Below are 22,759 nucleotides of genomic sequence, written 5' to 3'. Positions count from 1 at the left end.
AATCAACCCAAATTGCACTTAAGACCCACTATAGGTAGAGTCTCCCAATCAAACACACATGAAAGCCTCAGGTTTGAAGCTTTGATACCATGTTAAAGTTGTGAAATACAACCTCACAGAACCTAGTGAACACCTATATGCAAATAACCCATCACAACAATGGAAGATTCATACAAAACACAAAGATTTCTTTGAAAAAATAGAGCAAGAATATGCAATAATAATAATCAGATTGTAAGGGAATGAATTTTACAATGAGATCAATCCTTAATAAAGGAGATCAAAAAAACCCTAATGCAACCCTAAAGGATGCATGCATAAAAGAAAGGAATTATTAAAACAATAATTCCTATAAGAAGCTTCCTAAATTTAGCTTAAGTGAAATAGAGAAAAGGTGACTTAATTATTTAATCAATATGATTTAATTAATTAAGTAAACTAATACCTTTTACTCTAACATTTTTTAGCATATAAACAGTCCCAAATTGTGTGTCATACTTTCAGCACTTGGAAAATGGACACTTAGCTGGTTGAACCATAATGCATTTTAACCTATCCCTAGAGGTAGCTTGCAATGCATTATCTTCCAAGCCAACACTTAAGTATTGAAACCAGTTAGTAGTTTTCCAAACTTGGGCACTCAACTTATTCCAAAACTTGGAATTAAATCTGCATTTCCATTTGCAATTTAGTCAAGGAGTGGGAGACCAACTTGGAAACATAAGAGTATAGACCTTCTTCAAAGGGATATGATTGAAATGGCTAGTAGACATCCATCACTAGTTCTTAAAAAATATACAATCCTTTGGAGTGCATAACTTCATAGACAACTCAACAGGGACTAGAGACTAGATAAAAAATACAAAAAAATTATATTTTTCATTCAGTCCATAATTTGCTTTGATAAACTCCCATGAAGCCCAATTGAATGAATTAAAATCCCATATATCTTTAAATTTTTGAACTCCTTTCTTGTACAAATAAAAAACATATTTTGAAAACCAAGGGCAAGGGGTTGATTATGATAAGTGATGAGTTTATTCCACCATATAGAGGTTGTTGCAAAACTAAACCCATTCTGCAAGGAAGAACCATTCCAATCTAGAAACTTGTAAACTTTTTGCCAAGCTAGCCATATCGACTATAAAGGAAATGAGGCCCTGATTTTAAAGAAGGGAGATACAAGTAATTTTTCTAACCAACTAACAGATTGCCACTTCTTCTTAATTGAAGCCTCTAAAATGCAGTGTCAGATTAAAATTTTCCAAGGTATATCTCCATTAGTAGCTCTATTTATCCATTTAGTAGCTAGACATGTTCCTTGGGTTTTGGGGTCTATAAGCCCAAGACCACCTTTGGCTCTTAGTTGAATGCAATGAGTCCATGAGGAGTCTATGAAACCAACACTACCATCCCATTTAGACCACAAAAATTTATGAATTATTTTGTTTAAATCTTCATATACACGATTGGATGGCATCCAACATGAGGAATAGTATACATGCATTGCAATGAGGATTTTGTTAGCCACCTGAATTTTGCCAGCTAAGGATAAACGTTTATTACCAAAATTGAATAACTTCTTTTTTAATCTGTCTAAGAACCACACCCACATATAAAAAATTAAGATTCCAATTCCAAAAGGGATATTGAGATATCTGGTTATCTCCCCATGTTTGATTAGCTTCCATTCTTTGGGAATTCACTGAGAGATAGGACCATGTTGAGACATTAAAAATTCAGTCTTGTTATGCAAAAGTTGAGAACCTAAAACATAGCAGAATAGATTCAAAATATCTATGGTGTTATTCAATTCTTCTTTTGAATTTTGTAAAAACAACATGCTATCATTAGAAAAGTGAGAATTTATAACCACCTTGTTTTGACAAATAAAAATGCCTTTGATAAGATTCATCTGATTATATTTTTGAAGAAGGTACCCTAATGCATCAGCTGTAAGCACATATAGGAATGGAGACAAAGGACATCCTTGCCTTATAGAATGTAGAAGTTCAAAGGAATCAAACATAGTCTTATTAGCTATGATGTGGGCATTAGCATCTTTGAACAATATATGAATATGATATTAAATATTTGATCCAAACCCCAGCCTTTGTAACATTTTAAGAATGAAACTCCAATGAATTATGTCATACACTATCAAAATCTAACTTAATCACCAATGTATTTTGGCCTGACTGTTGGGTCGATTCAATAGTTTACCAAGCCAATATTAGATTGTCAAGTATACATCTTCCTTTAAGAAATCTTGTTTGCTCAACCCTTACTATGTTCTGAACAATAGGTTTGATTTTGATTGCTAAAGCCTTAGCAATAATCTTATAGGAAGTGTTTAACAAAGTAATAGGCCACCAACCCGTAACCTTATCCTTATTTTTCCCCTTAGGATCGAGCTTGATTATGCCTTTATTAATGTCTGAACCTAAGGAGCCACTTTGAAAAGCTTCTAAAAACATCATGTGAAGTCATCTTTAATATGACTCCACATAATTTGACAGAATTCAGCTGGAAGACCATCAAATTCAGGACTTTTATAAGATTTCATGGAGAAAAGAGCACGTTCAAGTTCTTCCAAAGAGATAACATGATCTAAATACCTGCTGTAACTTGGATCAATCCTATTAGGAATGCAATCTTTAATGCCTTCTTCTAGAATTTGTTGAATATCTGGCTAGCTACCTTATTTTTTGAATATCTTTTCATAAGAATCTCGAAATAGGTTAATGATTTCCATAGGATCTGTATGATAACCATTATCATATACTATAGAGATGATTCTCTCTTTTTTATTTTTATATTGAGATAATTAAAGAAGAACATAGATCCTTTATCTCCTTCTTTGATCCAATGAAGTCTGGATCTAATTTTGGCCCCTTGCTCCTTATAGTGATCTAGTTTCCTCAGCTGAGTTTCAATAACAATGATAGAACTTTGAACCTTATCATTATAAGGATCCATGTTGAGTTGTTTTCTTGCATGTTCTAATTGTCTTTGAAGTGATTTTTCTTTGCGTTTACACCTCCAAGCCATCCTCTTACCAAAGGATTGAAGGAAATAAACACATAGAGATAAGGCTGAAACCCACCATGCTATCCATGATTCACCTTCGTGAGGTTTAGGGATAGAATTCCAAATTCCCGCTAAAGTAGAAACACAATCATTATTCTTAAGATGAGAGATAGTAAGCTTGAATGAGAGCTGATTAGGAGAATTTTCTGGTTAAGACAAGAGGAAAGAGAAAATAATAGGAAAGTGATCAGAAAGAGTAGTAGAGTAATCTACTTGAACATAGCAACCAGAGTGATCTCAAGTTCCAAACAATTGAATTCTAAACTTCTAGATTTTCTTGTGTTAGCTTTCCCTATTCCAAAGACCATTCCCTTGGGAGATGTGCTCTTTTATTCTTTCTTTTTTAATTCAATATTCCCTATGAGTTTTGGAATTCCCCTTCTTGCTTTTTAGAAGTCTTGGACTATTTGATTCCATTCAATTCTAATTTTTGCTATGCAAGGTGATTTATTTTTTCATAAGGATTTGTAAACTAAAAAATGAGGAAATTGAGTAGTTATATGAGCCAAGGGAATTTTTTCTATAACATCTAAATCTTGATCATTGTGCAAGGTATTCAACATGATATATTTTTAAAAAAATATTTTTGAAATATTTTTCCTTCAAAATTTTAAAGAAATAATAATTTCATTTTAATTTCATTGTGAAATTTTTACTTTATTTTATTTTATGTTGAATATAATGATGATAATATTTGTTCTTCTATCAAATACATTTGTTGATTCCATAGTCTTCTTGTTGAATATTCATATTTTTTATGAACTTATTTACCTCTTAATCTCAAAAATATTATTGTGTGGCTATTCATCAACCTTTACCATTTTTTTTACTAGATCTACACTCTTTCTTGTTCTTAAATCCTACCTCTACACACATTTATTTTGCTACTTTTATTAGTATAATATTTATGATATAGGCATAACCTACAAAGATAGCACTATAGGAGGGTTACCACATTCATGTAAGAAAAAATAGAAAGTGATTAAATGAATAGTTGCAACTTTTAAAATAAAAGTGAATGAATTTAATAGTTGCAATTTCTTTTGAAATTGAAATAAAAAGATAACATTAATAGTTGCAATTTTTTTACATCTTTCTAGTTTTAAAAATTAAAATAAATAAATGAATTTAAAGTTGCAACTTTCTATTTTTTATAGTCAATAGTAAACAAGGGAGCCAAAATGGGCACTATTTAGAAGATTTGTTTTCTTAGTGGATCTGATTTGTTTTCAAAACATGTGGGTATGTTTCTAATTTTCATATTGGATGCGATTTGATGTAAATAATAGAAACTTCCTATTTTTAAATTAAAATATAATAACATAATAACTTATTAAATGGAATAATGGATGTAAATAAAATAGTTACCTCCATAATTATATCTATTAGTGTTTTCCAATATGGACATGCTTCTAATTTTCATATTAGATGTGATTTGATTTTAATACTTACAACTTTCTATTTTCTTAATTAAAAAATGATAATACAGTAATTTTTTAAACAGAATGATGAACAAATAAAATAACTACCTTAATAATAATATCTATCAACATTTTTTACATAATTTTTTCTAGATATAAGTATTCTTAAATTCTTATAAATTTCTCCTTAAAAACAATCCTAAAGTGTACAATTGTATGTGTTTTAAAATTTTTGATATTCAATAAAAGAGGTTCATCACATTGAGAGATTTACAATCACTCATTCCAAATGTCTTCAATACCCAATGTCTTCAATATCTCATTCCAAATGTCTTCAATACCTCTTTCACATATTTAGACCGTGTGATGAAAATACCACTCTTCATTTTCTGTATTTGCAAGTCTATGAATTTTTTTATCTCCCACTAGAGACATTTCAAACTCATTTTTCATCTCATTTGCAAAGTCATTGCTCATGTCATCATTGCCTCCAAATATGATATCATCTACAAGCACTTCACTAACCCTTATCTTCTTCAGATTTGAGATATATGTTGTTGTCTTCACTGGTTCTCTGAAAACCAATCTTCATCAGGTGTGAATGTAGCCTCTCATACCATGGTCTTGGTGCTTGCTTTAACCCATACAGTGCCTTGTGCAATTTGCATACCATGTCTTTTCATCAGTCAAAGCATAACCATGTGGCTGCTTAATGTATACTTCTTCTTCCAGTATTCCACTAACAAATGTTGACTTCACATCCATCTGATATACTTTGAATCCCTTATATGCTACAAATGCAAGTAAAGTCCTGACACCTTCCAGTTTAGCAACTGGTGCAAAATTCTCACCATAGTCTTCTCCTTCTTCTTGTGCATAACCTTTACAAACCAATCTAGCTTTGTTTCGGACTACTACACCATCTTCATTCAGTTTATTCTTGAATATCCACTTAATACCTATCACATTTTTATTCATTGGTCTAGGTACTAGGGTACATGTGTTGTTCTTCTCATTTTGATCAAGCTCCTCCTCCATATCTTTGGCCTAGTGATCATCTCCAAATGCTTCCTTAGCAGTTCTAGGCTCAATAGTGAAGATCATTCTCTCCAATTCTTCTTCTGGTTAACACTCCAGCATCCTTATCTCCAATAATTTGGTTAGGATTGTGATTGAGTCTCACATACCTCAGAATAACATGATCATTATCTTCAGGTTCTTCTTCTTCATTATCATCATCTTCTTTTGAATCTACCTGTTCCAATTGAACTGGTACAACAACATTCTCTTTATCAGCTTCTAGCTTCACAGGTTCTGGTTCCAAAAAAAGAATGCAAGGATCTTCATCCTTTTCACCACACTGGTTTCCTCTAAGACTTCAGGATACTCATCCACTCAAACATCAACACTCTCAATAATTCTCTATGTCCGGTTGTTATAACATTTGTAGGCCTTACTCTTGGTGGAGTAACCAAGAAATATACCTTCATCACTTTTAGCCTCAAACTTACTAACATAGTCACATCTCTTAATAAAAAAATTACTTCCAAATATCTTAAAATAACAGACATTAGGTGATCTACCATACCAGTATTCATAAGGAGTCTTATCCTTACCTCTTTTTACCAATATCTGGTTCATAGTGTAGATAGTTGTGTTGACAGGTTCTCTCTAGAAAGTTTTTGCTACACCTCCTTGTATCAACATCGTTCTAGCAGCTTCAACAACTGACCGGTTGTTCCTCTCTGCAATACCATTCTGTTGTGGTGTCCTCTGTGCAAAAAACTTCCATTTGATACCATTTTCTTCACAATATCTAGTGAATTCCAGATAAGTGAATTCACCACCTTGATCAACCCTAAAAAACTTTATCTTCTTGCCATTTTCCTTTTTACCTAAGGCCCTGAATGCCTTGAACTTACTAAATGCTTCTGTTTTATCCTTCAAGAATGTGACCCACATCATTCTTGAGCAATCATCAGTGAAGATCATAAAATATCTGTCACCTCAAATACTTTTAGTCCTTACTGGTCCACAAAAGTCTGTATGAACCAAATCTAACAGATGTTCAGATGAAAAATATTTGCTCTTAAAAGTTGAGGATGTCATCTTTCTCAATTGACATTCCTTACACAAAGCATTAACCGGTTTGTCCAACTAAGGCAAACCTCTCACTGTCTTGGACTTACTCACTTTAACAATGTTATCAAAATTTATATGACAAAATCTCCTATGCCAAAGCCAACTATCATCTATTTTAGCAATTAAACAGTTGTTGACTTTAGGATTCAGGTGAAATAGGTTACCTTTCATTTGTTTGTCGGTTGCAATCAGTTCACCTTTGCTCCCATAGATTTTGCACATTCCATTCTTAAACTCCAATGGATATCCTCTGTCACTGAGTTGTACAACACTCAAAAGATTGTGCTTTAGTCCTTCAACCTAGTAGACATCATTTGCACTGCTCTTCCCATTAAGAGAAATAGTTACCTTACCTTTTACCATGTAGGGTGAGTCATTACCAAATCTCACCTCCGCCATCAAATTCCTTCAAGGAAAGAAATTTGCTGTGGTCACTAGTCATGCGATGTGAACAACCACTATCAATGATCCTATCATCAGAATTATCCATGTGAGAAACTAATGCCTTCTAATTAGATGTCTATTCTTTAATCGCTAAAAAAACAATATCTTCATTAGCATCTCCCTCATATTCCTCATCAGTGATACCCCCATCAACTGCAATGAGACAATCTCTTTTGCCTTTTCCCTTGTACTTCTTAAACTTCTAACGCTTGTGCTCATTGTCACCATTAGGACAATTAGTTTCAATGTGTCCAATCTTGTTGCATGCAAAACATTTTAAAGGTAATTTACCTCTGTACTTACTGGTACCTCTGGGCAACCACTTGGCCAACAATGTTTCAAGCTCAACCAAACTGTCTTCATCATCAACTTCTCTGCTGGATCTAGATTCATAGCTATGACTGACATCTCTACTTTTCCTCATAGATGGGTTAGAAACTGAAGCTCTAAATGCAGATTCAGATTTATGAACACTACCATCATAACCATTTAATTCATAAGTAGTAAGCTTACCAATGATAGAGTCAAGGGTTACCTTCATTTTGTCAATAGATTTTATCTCCTAAATGGATGCAACTCGGATAGCGTAGACCAATAGAACGTTTCTCAACACCTTGCTAGTCACTGTGGCATCTTCCACTTTACCACTAACACTCTTGATCTCACCAACTATCTCTTTGATCCTTTGACTATACTATTGTATATTCTCACCTTCAGCCATCCGCATGTCATCAAATTTTTCTCTTAGACTCTCTTCTTTGGCAATCTTCACATGCTCATCACTGCTATAGATCTCTTCAAGTTTCTTCCATACCTCATATGCAGTCTCCAGACCATGGACATCTACATACTCTGCATCAGACAAAGAACTGATAATAGCCTCTAATGCTTGATTGTTTTCTTGTTGTTCTTTCTTCTGATCATCAGTCATAATCCCACTAGGTGCAACATATTGAGTACCAACATGTTCCCAATATTGACTTCCTAGACTCTTGATATAAATTTTCATTCTATCACTCCACATCCTGTAGTTCTCTCTATTAAACCTTGTACCTTCCTTCTTCATCATGTTCTACAAGATCTTTACCTCAAGTTGAGAGGCTTAGACCTTAGAGGACTTGAAATGCTCTAATACCAACTGATGGTATGATGAAAGAATAAGGATCCGGTCAACTATTGAGAGGGGTGGGGGGTGAATCAGTAGATGGAAAAATGACATAAACTTTCACCAATTTCAAAATCAACCTCTCAATGCAAACTCTAAACTGACAAGTTTAAACACTAAACTTCAAATGCAATAATACTGACAAGTTAAATCGGTCGACTGTTATAACAGACTAACAGTAAAACATCTCTTAACCTCTCAAACCATTTAACTGAATCATTCAAATACTTTACTAACATAAGTAAAACCTCATTTCAGATTGCTTCCAGTTAACATAACATATCAAAGTGGATTTAGCAATCAAGCAATTCAACCATAGTAAACATAACCACAAAAGCATTCACCACTTGACACAATATTTTTGACGTGGAAACCCAAATGGGAAAAACCATGGTGGGGATGAATACCCACAAGTATTCTGAACTCTTCTGAAGTTCGCCCTATTAGGAGTCAAGCCTATTAAAGCTTTATAATTAGTCCTATTAAGAACAGATCCTATTAGGGACCACCCAGTTAAGGGATTGACTATAATGCCCTATTAGAAGCAATACCCTATAAGGAGCAACCTTGGTAGAGGATTTGAAATCCAAGCTAATGGATCACCTGGTTAGAGGATTTGAATAACACTAAGCTTGTTAGAGCTTACCCAGTTAGGGGATTTAACTGTTGTAATTGTTAGAAAACAACAAGGGTTTGCTGATATGTTTGAATAGCACTACACTTGCTTGTTCAGATCCTTTTCATGCTCTTATCTACCTTTACACATACTGCAGATACATCATCTGGTTCGGCAACCACACTCTCACTCTCAACTACAAATTGCCAACTCCTCAACAAAATAACTCATCGACCTTATAAACAAAACAATAGGTCGGTAACATATCAAAAACCTAATTCTCTCATAGAGATTACAAACAAATCGGTTCAAGTATGACCGTTAGATTGCATAACAATCAGTGCACAACATTCAAGATAACCTCGATCATTCCTTGATCACCGCTTCATCGAACACTGTAACTCATCACGTAGTTTACATTACATGCAATGAACTTTCTCATTCCCAAGATAAAAACCGTTACCTTTACGTGCCAAAAATCATTTGAAACTCTTCTCATACAACATGCATACGTGTCATAATCATTACCGCTCATCATCAGATTATAAACCAATAGAACCGATTCACCAAACTTCATCGGTTAGGGTTTATCATATCAATAGGTAGGGTTTACCGGTTCACCTCTCCATTACATAGCAATACCGGTTTCGTCCGCAAACTCACCTACCGGTTGTAGTTCCCTTCACTAGCTCTTCCTATCGGTTACAAAACAACATTATAACAACATCATTACCGGTTAATTGACATCAATGACAACATAACATTTCATTAATGCAATCTTCATGCAAATGCCAACAAAATTATATTATAAAAGGATGTCTAACACATGTATCAAACTATGAATCTTTCATTTTGAACAGTGGTGAATGAGTTTAATGTGACATCAAAATCAATTCCTTAAAACAAAATATTCAACCTTGAAACATTTAACTTTTAAATATTTATTTGAATTATCAACTCAACTCTAATTAATGTAAATTAAATTAAATTTATTACACACATTATTTCTGTAAAGTATTTTTCTTTATAAATTATTTTTTATTTTGAATATATGCTTGTAATTACTGGTTATAAGTATAAAACTATTTATATTTAGAATGCAAATATAATATTTTTTTGGTTTGTATCATGTAAAAGGCATCAGACTATGTTCTTACTTGGAGTAAAAGCATTCGTTCACCGTCTATAAAGAGGAATTAGTCTAAATATGAAAAGAATAAAGGCAAAGAATAAAAGATAGGGTATTTCACTGTTTTCAAAAGGCTTTCCATGGGGTTCTCTAAACTTTCATGGACAACTTTATTCCATATTATCCCTTGCATTGCCAGCATTATATTCCACATTTCCACTCAAGAGTGTGACTAAACTTGCCTTTGTTTGCTGTATTGAAGTATACATTGTACTGTAATTTGGAATCAAAAAAATAAAATATTGTCCATGTTATTGCAATGATTCTATAGCCGTTTGCATGATGTTTTACCAGTTGCTTGAAATTGCCATATGTTTATGATTTCATAAAATTTTCTTGAAGGTTTCAAGACATTTTGGTTGTAAGTTCCATACATGAAGATTCTAGGGTATATAGTCTTTCCTTAAGAAAGAAGATATCAAAACCTTGGGTGGAAGGATCAGTTGAACACATCACTTTGTGCTTCTAATGGAGAAAAACAATAAAATATTTCATGTCAGCAAGTGGGAATTATGCCTACTGTATACATGTTCTCCACAGAGATATGCCACATGGGTTGCTTATTGCTTTAATAATTACTTTATAGAATTTACTTTTATGTGTATTCGATTGAGTGGGTGAGAGGATTTTAAGGAGTGTAAGATATGCCTGATTTAAAAATGACAATTGGGTATTTTTTGCACTGTTTCTCCATTGTTGATATTAACAGATTGAGAGTTATGAAGTTCTCTGATCTTATCTTTTTCTTAATCCTGTATAAATTATTTTGAGTTATGGATTTGAATCACAAATCTCAGCAGAAAAAGGTCAGGTTCAATAGCCAGCCATCTGATGAAGATAAGCAGATTGATGGCAAAACAAGAGAGAGAGAAACTATAATCAGCAACAAGGGCAGTACTGATATGGTAATAGTATTTCCTATGAATAATTATGGTACAGATATAATGGGTGACCCAGCACATCCTTCTGCAAATCCTAACAATAAGCTTGCAGCTACATGGAAAGCCCCACTGCCATTGCAGCCTGCAAAAGCTCCCCATGAAGATGCAGAGATTGGAAGTCATAGTGGGCATATCAATCCACAGAGCAGAAATATGAGTCCCCCCATGCAGGAAGTCTCTAGCAACCCCACAGTGCCGTCATCCCCTTATGTTTTGGATGGCACTGAAGTTTCTCGGGATTCATCTGCAAAGTGTAATTTTCTGGCATTCCAATCGCTTATATGTGGTAGTATGCTTTCTCTAATTCAGTTCAAAATAGTTCTTTCTTATACACAGTTTTTAAATTGTGACCCACATTCTCATTTCATTTTATACCCAATCTCACTGGCAAGACCTCTAAGACAAATAAGTTTTTTTCATTTTTGCTTTCTAATTATTTCTTTCATCTTGATGATATAGTATGATCTAAAATATTGATAATGAAACATATCACACACAGCTCAAAATCAGAAATGTAAAAACCTAACATTATGAACTGTAGAAATTACATGAGTTTAAACAATAACTTTTGATCCATAAATGTTGGAAGTATCTCTTCTAGGAGAAGAATTCACATTGGTACGTCAGAAATGCTGGTGACTTGTAGAATAACAGTCCTTAAGGCCATGAAGCAGAACTTCCCTGGTTCTATGAAAGGAGTTTCTTCTCTAGAATTGCCTCTTTTCTCTGTTTTAGCTGGTCTTTTAGTGATTTTGTTTTATGTTTTTTGAATTTAAGGGTATGACTTCTTTTACTCATCTTTTTTTCAATATGTATAACATTATTATATAAATGATAAAATGAAAATTTATTAAAAAAATAAAAATTAATATACATAATATATAAAAAATTTAGTTTGTTTTATATCAATTTAAGCATGCAAATTCAAACAGAGGCTTATTGGCAGTTCAATGGCATTGCATAGCACAGTTCAGCCGGGAACAAAATAAAAATACATTCTACATAGCAAGAACCATCCCTTTTCTCATATCACATTTTTCTTACTCTTTGATACCTTTCATATGTTCTTTACTAGGATACTCAATCCCTAATGACTTGAAACCAGCATTATTCCAATCAAAATAATTCCTTCAGAATATATTTTAACAGTCATAACCTGGCCTGTTGTACCCAATGAAATTCATTCCTTAAGAAATTTTTGAATAATCATAAGTTGGCTTGATGTGTTTGCACAGGTAGGATTGACGGGGTCTTTCACACCTTGAATAGGTGGAGCAAAAATGCTGAGACTTTGGTTGATAACATTTTGATACACAGTAGGTTATTTCTAATACATTCTTCTCCAAATCCAAGACATAAGCATTGATCATTGCTAGTAGAAGAGGTTATTCAAGATTAATAAATTTTACTTAGTTTCTTCTGACAGTGAAGCTTGGGGGAAGCATGCCTGAAACAGTATGGTCAAAGGTGAGCTTGGGGGCCAAAATAGTGGCAGAAGGTGGGCTTGAGAATATATTCAAACTAAGCTTCAGTGTTGGTCCCTCAGAAAAGCTTTTGAAGACCTCTTCTTGTTATTTGTCCACCAGCACTGGCCCTGTTGCAGGATTACTCTTCATATCAACTGAAAAACTGGCCTTCTGCAGTGACAATCCCCTTCGCTACACAACTTCTGATGGAAGGACTAGATGGAGTGAATACAGGGTAATGAACACAGGATTATACAAAATTACCATCATTTTAAATGGCTTGTTTAAAAGTATTTAAAGATGGTTATAACAGTAAAACTAGCCATTACTTCTTATTAAGTTAATATCTGTTTTACACTTAGTTCTATGATTACTAAATTATGTGCACTGGCATTGTATTTTATTCATCTTATGGGTAACTCTTTTGGTCAGTTTTTTGATTTGTTTAGATGGTTCATCTAAAATCACACAAATTTATACAATAGACCCACTTATTAGTGTGAATTTAGATGAACCATCTAAATAAGTCAAAGACTTAACCTGTTTAAATCAAAATACTCTTATGAGCTTACTAAAACATGTTCACAATACTTGCAGGTGGAATTCAATGGTTATCATAACTGATCTATCTTGGGTTTTCTTAATTTTCTCAGTTTGAGATTTGTTATTGGGTTTTTGCAGGTGGTCATACCTGTTGGAAGACTGAAAGCAGTGATTCCATGTGAGAATATAGCTAAGCCTGCTGAGAAATACATACAAGTAGAAACTGTGGATAATCATGAGTTTTGGTTCATGGGATTTGTGAATTATCAAAAGGCTCTGAGATATCTCTGGAAATCTGTGAGAGTCCACTAGTTCTTATAAACCACATATTCCAGTTTCTTAAGTCGTGAGCATAAAAATTACACAGCTAATATTGTATATTATGGTATCTACTCCAGTATACGAAATACAGTGCTAGCAAGACTAAAAGAGTAAATATGAAAATTCTTCTTCTAGTACAGTGCAGTCTAGTGTAGTTGAGTTTAAGTAAGTATGGCAGTTTAATGCCCAAAACCGGAATGTAAAAAGACTGCCATGTATATTGCCATATTGTTATTGTATATGTTAGAGTTAATTATTTCTATGTGGGGTTGGCTTGATTTGAAAATACATCGACCTGTAAATGTTGCGAGGGCTGAAGAAACAATACTGAACAGGTGATCTCACTTTTTTAAAATTTTGTACTTTTTTTCCTTTTTCTTTTGGTTTAGAACCCTCTTGACCAATAAATGGTCACTTTAATGGCACAATATATCAATATTATGATGTATTATGTACATATAAAAAATGGAAAATGTTTTTTTATCAATTTGTTTTTACAAGTTAACTATTTATATCTTTAAGATTTTAAGTCTCAGAGTATCCTAACATATCTTTGATTGTCAATCCAAGTCTTGTTATGATATTAATGTATAAATTTATATAACTTTTAGCTAATACATTCTCCTTTTTCCTTTAGCAATTTTAGGTTGTCATTTGATCATAGTTGAACACATTACCTAGGACCTAGTTCAACTATTCAAAAGTTTTAAATTGTTATCATGTCATCCTTTCACTTTTTTAAGAGTTTGGTTCAGGTGTAATATTGAAAAAATTCCGAATGATTATAACACTATTCTTTGAGCCTACTTAGTTAAAATTAACAAAGAAGTTGAAGTGCAATGTCACATCATGCCTTTGAAAAGTCAAATATCATTTAACTTAAGTTTAGATCTTTTGTAGGCTCCATAATGGAATTGAATTTTTTTGTAAAATTATCGTTTATGATTTTATGATTGCAATCCTAAGGATGATCCTTGACATGATTTCCTCTCTCAAGATCATTTGTGAGATTCTTCCCCTTAGGTCTCCTAGACGATCGAGTAGTCTTTGAAGGACTAGCCTATGCCCCCTCTTGTTATCTCTCTTCCCACATGCCCCTTCTTATAAGTCCTTCATATCTTCCTATCTTGTGGGAAGGATGTTCAAGGTGTGACCCTTCACGTTGCTTAGTATGGGCTTTCTTTCCCTCTTCTTCCATTTGGCCACAATGTATCCTTGTTGGAGTGATACCTAGTTTTGAGTTGAGTAAGGATCCCATAGCCCATATAATTTGATAACTTCCCCTTATAGTTCTACAAGACTCTTGTGTTCTTAAATAATCTAGATAAGATCCCATCAGAAAAATATTTAGGCTTTCTCCATGGTTTGAAAGGATGGAGAAAATGAGAATTTTCTTATTCTTAACCTCTTCTCTCAAATTCTATAAACTGATTCTTTAAGTTGGTTACAATTTAACCATGCATGTAATTCTCTATACTATTTCCTTGACCTTGTTAACAAAATCACCATCATATTTGACATTTTGAGAAATTTTATTTAGGGATAACAACCTTTATTCCCTAAAAGAAGGAATAAAGAAATCAACTTTCTATTTTATCTAGAGATGGAAACTGGTTGTCCATTCTTGTTGTGCATGTTTTCTTTACTTTAATTTCCTTGAATATAATTACTCGTTCTTTGAGGGAATAACTTCACTGCAAACTTCTTAGAAGTTGCAAGGTTTTGATATATGATGAGGTTCTCACTAAGGCATTGTAACATGAGGTGATTGGTATATATATGAGGAATTGTGATTGTGTTCTTGGTTTTGACTTGAGATGAAAGATATAGACTCTCAAGGTCAAAATTTTGTTTATAAAGGATGTGGATAGGGTAAAATATAAAGGTAGATTAAATTCCACCCATAAGTCTAGCCCTCCAAAGAATTTTTCTTAAAACCATACATATGGAAATATTAGAGACATGTGTTTGGTTTAAAAATGTTAGAGTCACTAGAATGGACTCAAACTCTCAAGTGTTATTGTCAATGAGGGTATTTCCTATCTAGTTATTAGTGGAAACCTATTCACATGTAAAGTTTACTCAGGTTCTATCTTTCACCTTAAGTTAGGTGTCATTATCCTAAGTTAGTTACCCTTATATCCTAGGTGGCATTCTATAAGTTCCTTATAACGGGGCCATGCCTCATTATTTACTTTTGGTTATCTAGGCTGCATTTGGTATTTGTATCAAGGGTAGTTGTCTCATTGCATAGGATTAAGAGACATGTCAACATATTGTGTGATCCTACCTCATACCTTGCCTATATAAGTATGGCCTATTGTACATTTGTATTCATATTCAACCATTATCAAATAATGCATTATTAAGAAATTTATCTTGTCATTCTCTCTTGTGGAAGCTATTTTGTCTAGCAAGAATCCCTAGGGATGTTGAGGAGTCACCTATCTACTCCTACATTAAGATCACCTACAAAACCAAAAGATGCCCTCAATAAGAGAGAAGTAAGAGAAAATTGTTTGGTTATGGGCATAATGAATTCATTCAATATTTCTTTATCAAAGATGGATAAAATCTACATATAATACCTTTCTTACATAGGGAAGGCTGAAAGATAGTATTAGATAAGGTTATGACAAGTTTCTTAATCCTATGAAATGAGACAACTAATTATAAGATAGGACAAAATGACAACTGAGAGACTTCTAAAAAGATTCCTAGATCCCTTTTGTAAACTTAACGTGTGAACATGTGTGAAAATGGCTTACCTAAGAACTGTTGGAGTTGAGGAACACAACACCACAGGAGCCTAAAGATCTTCTGCAAGCTAAAACAATCTGTCACAAGGAGAAGCAATGAAGCAAAACAATCTGAAGAACAAAACACAAGAAAATATGCTCAAAAGAGGAGAGCTCAATATTCACCAAAATGTGTAATGACATAAAAAAAATACAAAGAAAAGAAAATTGACCTTTAATAGATCAAGAAACCCTAAAAGGGAAAACCCTAGGCTTGCACATAATAATTAATAAAAGAATTAATTATTATGCACCTAATGTTAGCTTAAGTTAAAAGATAATAGGGAACTTAAAGAATTAAACAAATATTGTTTAATTAATCAAGTAAAAACCCAATTACTCTAACACCCCCCCTTAAGCTAGACTTAGGGAGAAGCTAAAACCTAGAACAACTACTGAAAGTAGGAAAGATGGGTCCCAGCAACAAGGCCTAATCAGGTACCCAAATACAATGAAATCTCTATGAAACAGAGACAAAGGAGAAAACCCAGTGGGAAAAAACTCCTCTCCAAAAAGAGATAAAAGAACATGCTAAAAGAAAAAGAAGGAAGAAAGGCCTCATAAAGTCCCCCCAAGGACAACTTCCTTCTGTTGGAAATATTACAAGGATAATGAGAAGGTTGTTGATGATTATGGACACAACTGATTAAAGATGTTTTACTATCTTGATATTATTATTTTGTTATTGATGTCAAGAAATTGATTTTCTAATTCAGTATGATGTTGCCATATCTTAAGAAATATGATATGAAGATTATAAAGAAGTCGGTAAAGACACAGGAAAGAATATGATGAATAAGGGGATAAGTTATTCAATGGGCAACTCTACTGAGTCAGACAATGATGAGATCTTGATGTTTTAGATTGTTTTAACATCATACATATGTTGTAAAATGTAAAGGTTAATACTACACTATGATATCAGGCAAAGAACCTAGTCGCTAAACCCTAAGAAACCTAGTTGGTAAACCCTACGGTTATCGCAGTTGGTTAATGAAGATAGAATGTCTACCGAGTAAAGTTTAGTATTCACCGAGTTGTAACTGAGCTATAACAGAATGCATTAAATGTTTACATGTGATATTTAATGAAAGAAGCTGATGAGATGGAGCGGATCAATGATTGGCAAGCCATGGAAGAAGTTTGTTAACAAATCTAAGGCAATGGAAAGTCGGCAAGAAGATCTACAGCTCAGATTGAACCGCATTACCCTAGCACAAGTTCCAAGGTGAATGTGCAAGTTTCGAGGTAGGGGAAAACGTTTTCAGATCAAAAGATACAATGAACCTGGACAAGATTGAAGATCTGATGGCTATGATTGATCATGGGAAATGTGATCAAGGAGATTAAGTAGTTAGAAGATTGTTTATAAATAAGGAACTGTTGATAAACAATGTATGTGGGCAAGTGTATGCACAAGGATGCTACATAGTGATTACCGAGCATAGAAGCTTGAATACCTATTAGAATAACAGAGTATTGATGCCCAAAAAATAGACAAGATTAGTTCTATGTCTAGATTGTATTGAACAAATAGGAATCTGCTTTAGCATTTTAGATGTGAAGTTGCAGACAGATTGTATTACTGTTATTTTGTGAAAGTGACAGGAAATCTCTTAACTGAGTGGACTTAACAGTCTTATATGTAAATCCTCTAACAAGGTGACATTCTAAATGAGTGTTTGACATCCTTTGACAAGGTCACTTCAAACAAAGTGAAGATCCTAACAGATTTGAGGGAATCCCTTAACTAGGTCACATCTAGCAATGTGTTTTGTAATCTTTAACAGGATTGGCTTTTAACCGAGCATACTCTAGAAGAGTATATTTCTTAGTGGGTCCGAAATCCCACAGTGGTTTTTCCCTATTTGGGTTTCCACGTTAAATCTGGTGTTATGAGGTTTATATTGTTCATATGCTTTTGAGTTTGCATGTTTGACAGTTTTTTATTATATGACTAATATATGTTACCGAGGTTGAATTTGATGTTTTTATGGATGAATAAGTTTGTATGATTCACCCCCCCCCCTCCCCTCTCATCTTGTTGGCTATTGGATCTGTACTTATATTAAGTATCAGAACTATCAATTGGTATCAGAGCATTGGACTCCGAAAGGAAAGTTTAAAGGCACTTGAGTTAAAGATCCAAAGATGTATAAGAGGGATGCACCTAAGTTGAACAAGTCAAGTTTCTCTACATGGTAGAAAAGGATGAAGCTACATCTATCAGGAGTTGGAGAATATGCTTTATATTAACTCAAGAATAATTTTGTTACACCAAGCACCTATCCATTGACTATGGAAGAGATAAAGGCAAAGCAAGAACACATTCAAGCAATGATTGAAATAACATCTGCATTGACTGATTGAGAGTTTAATGATCTAGAAGGATGCACTGATGCATAGGCAATGTGGACTAAGCTCATATCTGTATATGGAGGAGATGAACATGTTCAAAGAGCAAAAGTTGATAGTCTAAGAGGACAACTTGAATCTATGAGGATGAATGAAGGTGAGAACATAACCTAGTACAGTACAAGACTAAAGGAGATTGTAAATCAAATCAAAGGAGCAAGAGGAACTATTGAAGAAAAGGATGTGACAAGTAAGTTGTTAAGAACCCTTCTACCTGTCTATGCAATCAGAGTATCTGCAATCAATGAATTGAGGTCTGTACCTAATATGCCAGTTTCCTTGGATGCTACTATTGGTAAGCTACATGCATTTGAGTTAAGTAATTTTGATAACAGTGGGTCATCAGTAAATAAAGTTGAATCTGCATTTAGTTCTTTTCATCTGAATGAATCTAATGATTACAATGAAAGAAAGTATAAGTACTCTGAAGGAGATCACAGTGGAGCAAGTGAAAGATTTCGGAAGAACATGGAGGAGGTACACAAACTGTATGAAGAAATCAGAAAGCAAGAAGAATTTGAAGCACTATTGGTCAAAAGGTTACCAAGAGGCAAAGGTAAGTATAAAGGAAAACTACCCTTGAAATGTTTCAATTGTGATAAGATTGGACATATGGCTTCTAACTGTCCTGACAAAGATTTCACTGAAAAGAGAGATTACTGAGATGACAGACAGAAAGATAATCATTACAGAGGACACCGAGACTTCAGAAGAAGAGATAGAAAGACCTGCTTAATTGCTAATGAGGAATCTGAAGATGATAAATCAGATGAGACTGATACAGAGGAAGTTGTTTATGTGGCTATCAAGGATGGATCAGATGAAGAAAGGTATGAAGAAAAAGCCCTAATATCTCACATAAACACTAATGATTCTTGGATTATAGATAGTGGATGCTCACATCATATGACAAGAGATAAACACAAGTTTGTTATGTTAGAAGATTATGATGGAGGCTATGTTAGATTTGGTAATGATGCACCATGTCCGGTAAGAGGTAAAGAATCCATAACACTTCTTGATAATGCAAGATGCAATGATGTTTATTAGGTTGAAGGTTTGAAATACAATTTGTTGAGTGTAGCACAGCTAAACAACACAGGTTACCAAATACAATTTCAGAAAGGAATTGTCAAAGTTCATGACAAGAATGGAAAGTTAGCTGCTACCGGGACACAAACAAAAGGTAATACATTTCACCTTGACTCTACTCACAACAAGTGTTTGCATGCAAAGATTGATAACACCTGGTTATGGCATAAAAGGTTTTGTCATGTTAATTTTGATAATCTGATCAAGATAAGTAAGAAACACAGAGTAAGAGGTCTACCGAGTCTTGAAAAACTTGAGAATGCTATGTGTCGAGGATGCCAAATGGGTAAGATGACAAGATCCATCTTTACAAGTAAGTCCTACACTTCTAAGGGAATTTTAGATCTTGTGCACACTGATCTTTGTGGTCCTATGAAAGTTCAAAGTTATTATGGTGATAAGTATTTCATATTATTTGTGGATGATTATTCAAGGATGATGTCAGTAATGTTTTTAAAAGAAAAATCAGAATCTTTTCAAATGTTTAAGTGGTACAAGGCTAGAGTTGAAAATTAAACAGGAAGACAACTGAAATGTCTTAGATCAGATAGAGGAGGAGATTTCACATCTGATGATTTCAACCTATTTTGTAATGATCATGGTATTAAAAGACAAGTCTTTGCACCGAGAACTCCACAATAGAATGGAATAGCTGAAAGAAGAAATAGATCTATTGTGGATTGTGCTAGAACACTGATGATTGAGAAAAAGGTTTCACAAACATTTTGGAGAGAAGCAATAAGCACAGCTGTTTACACCTTGAACCGAGTTCAATTGAAAAAAAGGTACCTTGAAGACACCTTATGAAATTTGGTATGGCAAGAAACCTAATGTAAGTTATTTTAAGATCTTTGGAAGTAAATGCTATGTTCATAAAGATGATAGAAATGGCAAGTTTGATCAGAAAAGTGAAGAAGGAACATTTCTAGGATATTCTTCTAGAAGCAAAGCATTTAAATGTCTAATCAAATCATCTAACAAAATAGTAGAAAGTGCAAATGTGAAAATTGATGAATTTGTAGAAAGAACTGATGAAGGAAATTCTAAAGAACTAGAAGACTATGATGAATTTGTCTATGTGCAACCGAGAAGTCCTACCGAGATAACTGTTGAAGGAAATGAGGAAGATATCCAGTTATCGAGTGATGAAGAGGATCATACAGAGCCTACCAAGCCTGTATTAGCCAAATATGTCCGAAGACACCATGCACTAAGTCAGATTATAGGAGATAAGGATGATCTAGTGATGACAAGGAACAAACTGAGACAGAACACATGCTTGATATCTGAATTTGAACCGAGAATAGTGAAAGAGGCATTTAACAATGAAGATTGGATAAATGCTATGACTGAAGAGATTGATCAAATCAAGAAGAATGACACATGGACACTGGTCCCAAGACCGAAGGACAAGAATGTAATCGGTACAAAGTGGATCTTTAGAAACAAGCTAAATGAGAAAGGTGAGGTCATCCGGAACAAAGCAAGATTGGTTTGCAAAGGTTATGCCCAAGAAGAAGGAATTGATTATGGTGAGACTTTTGCACCTGTTGCCAGACTTGAAGGAGTTAGAACATTGTTGGCATATGCTGCTTTCAAAAACTTCAAGGTATATCAAATGGATGTCAAATCTGCATTTCTGAATGGAATATTAGAAGAAGTTTTCATTGAACAACCTGAAGGATTTGTTGAAGACAACAATAAAGATCAGGTATGTAAATTGAACAAAGATTTATATGGTCTGAAACAAGCACCTAGAGCATGGTATGAAAGATTGCACTCTTATTTGATTAAGATTGGTTTTATAAGGACAAGTGAGAACAACAACATGTACATGAAGAATGATGAAAATGGAATACTAATCTCAGCCATATTTGTTGATGATATTATATTTTGTGGAAATGACTCTTTATGCAAGAACTTTGGAAATGAAATGAGCAAAGAATTTGAGATGTCATTAATCGGTGAGATAAAGTATTTTATAGACTTACGTATACTGCAAATGAAAAATGAGATTTTCATTACTCAATCCAAATACATAAAGGAAATCTTGAAGAAATTTGGAATGGAGGATTCAAAGCCAGTAAGTACTTCTATGACTACAAACTACAAACCATCAAAAAATGATGAATCTGCATCTGTTGATGAGACACTCTACCGATCCATGATTGGAAAACTACAATATGTTGTTCATAGCAAGCCAGATATAGCACATACAATAGGTATTGTTGCAAGATTCTCAGCATATCCTAAAGAAATACACATGACAACAATCAAAAGAATTTTCAGATACTTGAAAGGCACTGAAGATTATGGCTTAGTATATCAGAAAGGAAATAATTTTGATTTAAAAGTTTATACTGATGTTGATTGGGTAGGCAAAATTGATGACAGAAAAAGCACAAGTGGAGGAGCTTTCTTCTTAGGAGAAAGACTAGTGAGTTGGCTTAGCAAGAAACAAGGATGTGTTTCTCAGTCAATAGCCGAAGCTAAATATGTTGCTACAGCACTGAATTGTACCAACATTGCATGGATCAAACAATTGTTGGAAGGTATAAATGAGAAAGTTACCGAGCCAATAACTATATTCTGTGACAATACTAGTGCCATTAATATTTCAAAGAACCCTGTTATGCACTCTAAGACAAAGCACATATCTATCAAATATCATTATCTTAGAGAAGAAGCTCAAGAAAAGAAAGTGGTGTTGGAATATGTTAACACAAAGGAACAAATAGCTAATATCTTCACCAAACCACTACCAAAGGACACTTTTGAATATCTCAGAAGTAAGTTAGGGGTCCTACCCCTATCGTTTACTCACTGACCGAGATCGGTGAAAGCATCACTTCGATGACTCTATTGAATATCTTTTGGGAGTTGATGCTGGAGTGATACACTTTTGAATGTTTTTCTGAAAGTGTACTGGAATAATATAGGAAATGATACAGGGAACATGAATTGTAAACAAATGCTCTGACCGAGACTCAGTTGATACACAACAGCAGGAAATAACTTCTTACAAAAACAAATTATGTTTTAGTTCTTTTCTTTTTGACATTGTTGTCAAAGGGGGAGAAGACTACTAGGGGGAGAATACCTACCCAGGGGGAGAA

The 22,759-nt window shown here is 33.8% G+C and overlaps 1 protein-coding gene across 3 annotated transcripts; it reads left to right on the top strand.

Annotated features, from left to right (window-relative positions):
* The first annotated feature begins 10,686 nt into the window (after positions 1-10,686).
* LOC131056399 (GEM-like protein 5) lies at positions 10,687-13,598 on the top strand. 3 transcript variants are annotated; one of them, XM_057990770.2, is made up of 4 exons: positions 10,687-11,291; positions 12,244-12,324; positions 12,435-12,709; positions 13,156-13,598. In XM_057990770.2, exons 1-4 carry the CDS (start codon positions 10,841-10,843, stop codon positions 13,327-13,329), a joined length of 981 nt encoding a protein of 326 aa, XP_057846753.1. In that variant the 5' UTR covers positions 10,687-10,840; the 3' UTR covers positions 13,330-13,598. The 3 variants fall into 3 exon arrangements, with proteins under 3 accessions (XP_057846753.1, XP_057846754.1, XP_057846752.1); XM_057990771.2 differs by having other exon boundaries at positions 10,688-11,261; XM_057990769.2 differs by having other exon boundaries at positions 10,689-11,294.
* Positions 13,599-22,759: the final 9,161 nt, after the last annotated feature.

This window comes from Cryptomeria japonica, chromosome 7 (assembly GCF_030272615.1).
Source record: "Cryptomeria japonica chromosome 7, Sugi_1.0, whole genome shotgun sequence".
NCBI classification, from domain to species: Eukaryota; Viridiplantae; Streptophyta; class Pinopsida; order Cupressales; family Cupressaceae; genus Cryptomeria; species Cryptomeria japonica.
This window is presented reverse-complemented; position numbering and strand designations above follow the sequence as displayed.

Bases quoted from the DNA above. Each gene is read 5' to 3' on its own strand.
- LOC131056399 (XM_057990769.2), top strand. From the start codon at position 10,841: ATGGATTTGAATCACAAATCTCAGCAGAAAAAGGTCAGGTTCAATAGC. The intron at 11,295-12,243 runs GTAGTATGCTTT...GTGTTTGCACAG, and splicing joins ATTCCAATCGCTTATATGTG to GTAGGATTGACGGGGTCTTT. The intron at 12,325-12,434 runs GTAGGTTATTTC...TTCTTCTGACAG, and splicing joins TGATAACATTTTGATACACA to TGAAGCTTGGGGGAAGCATG.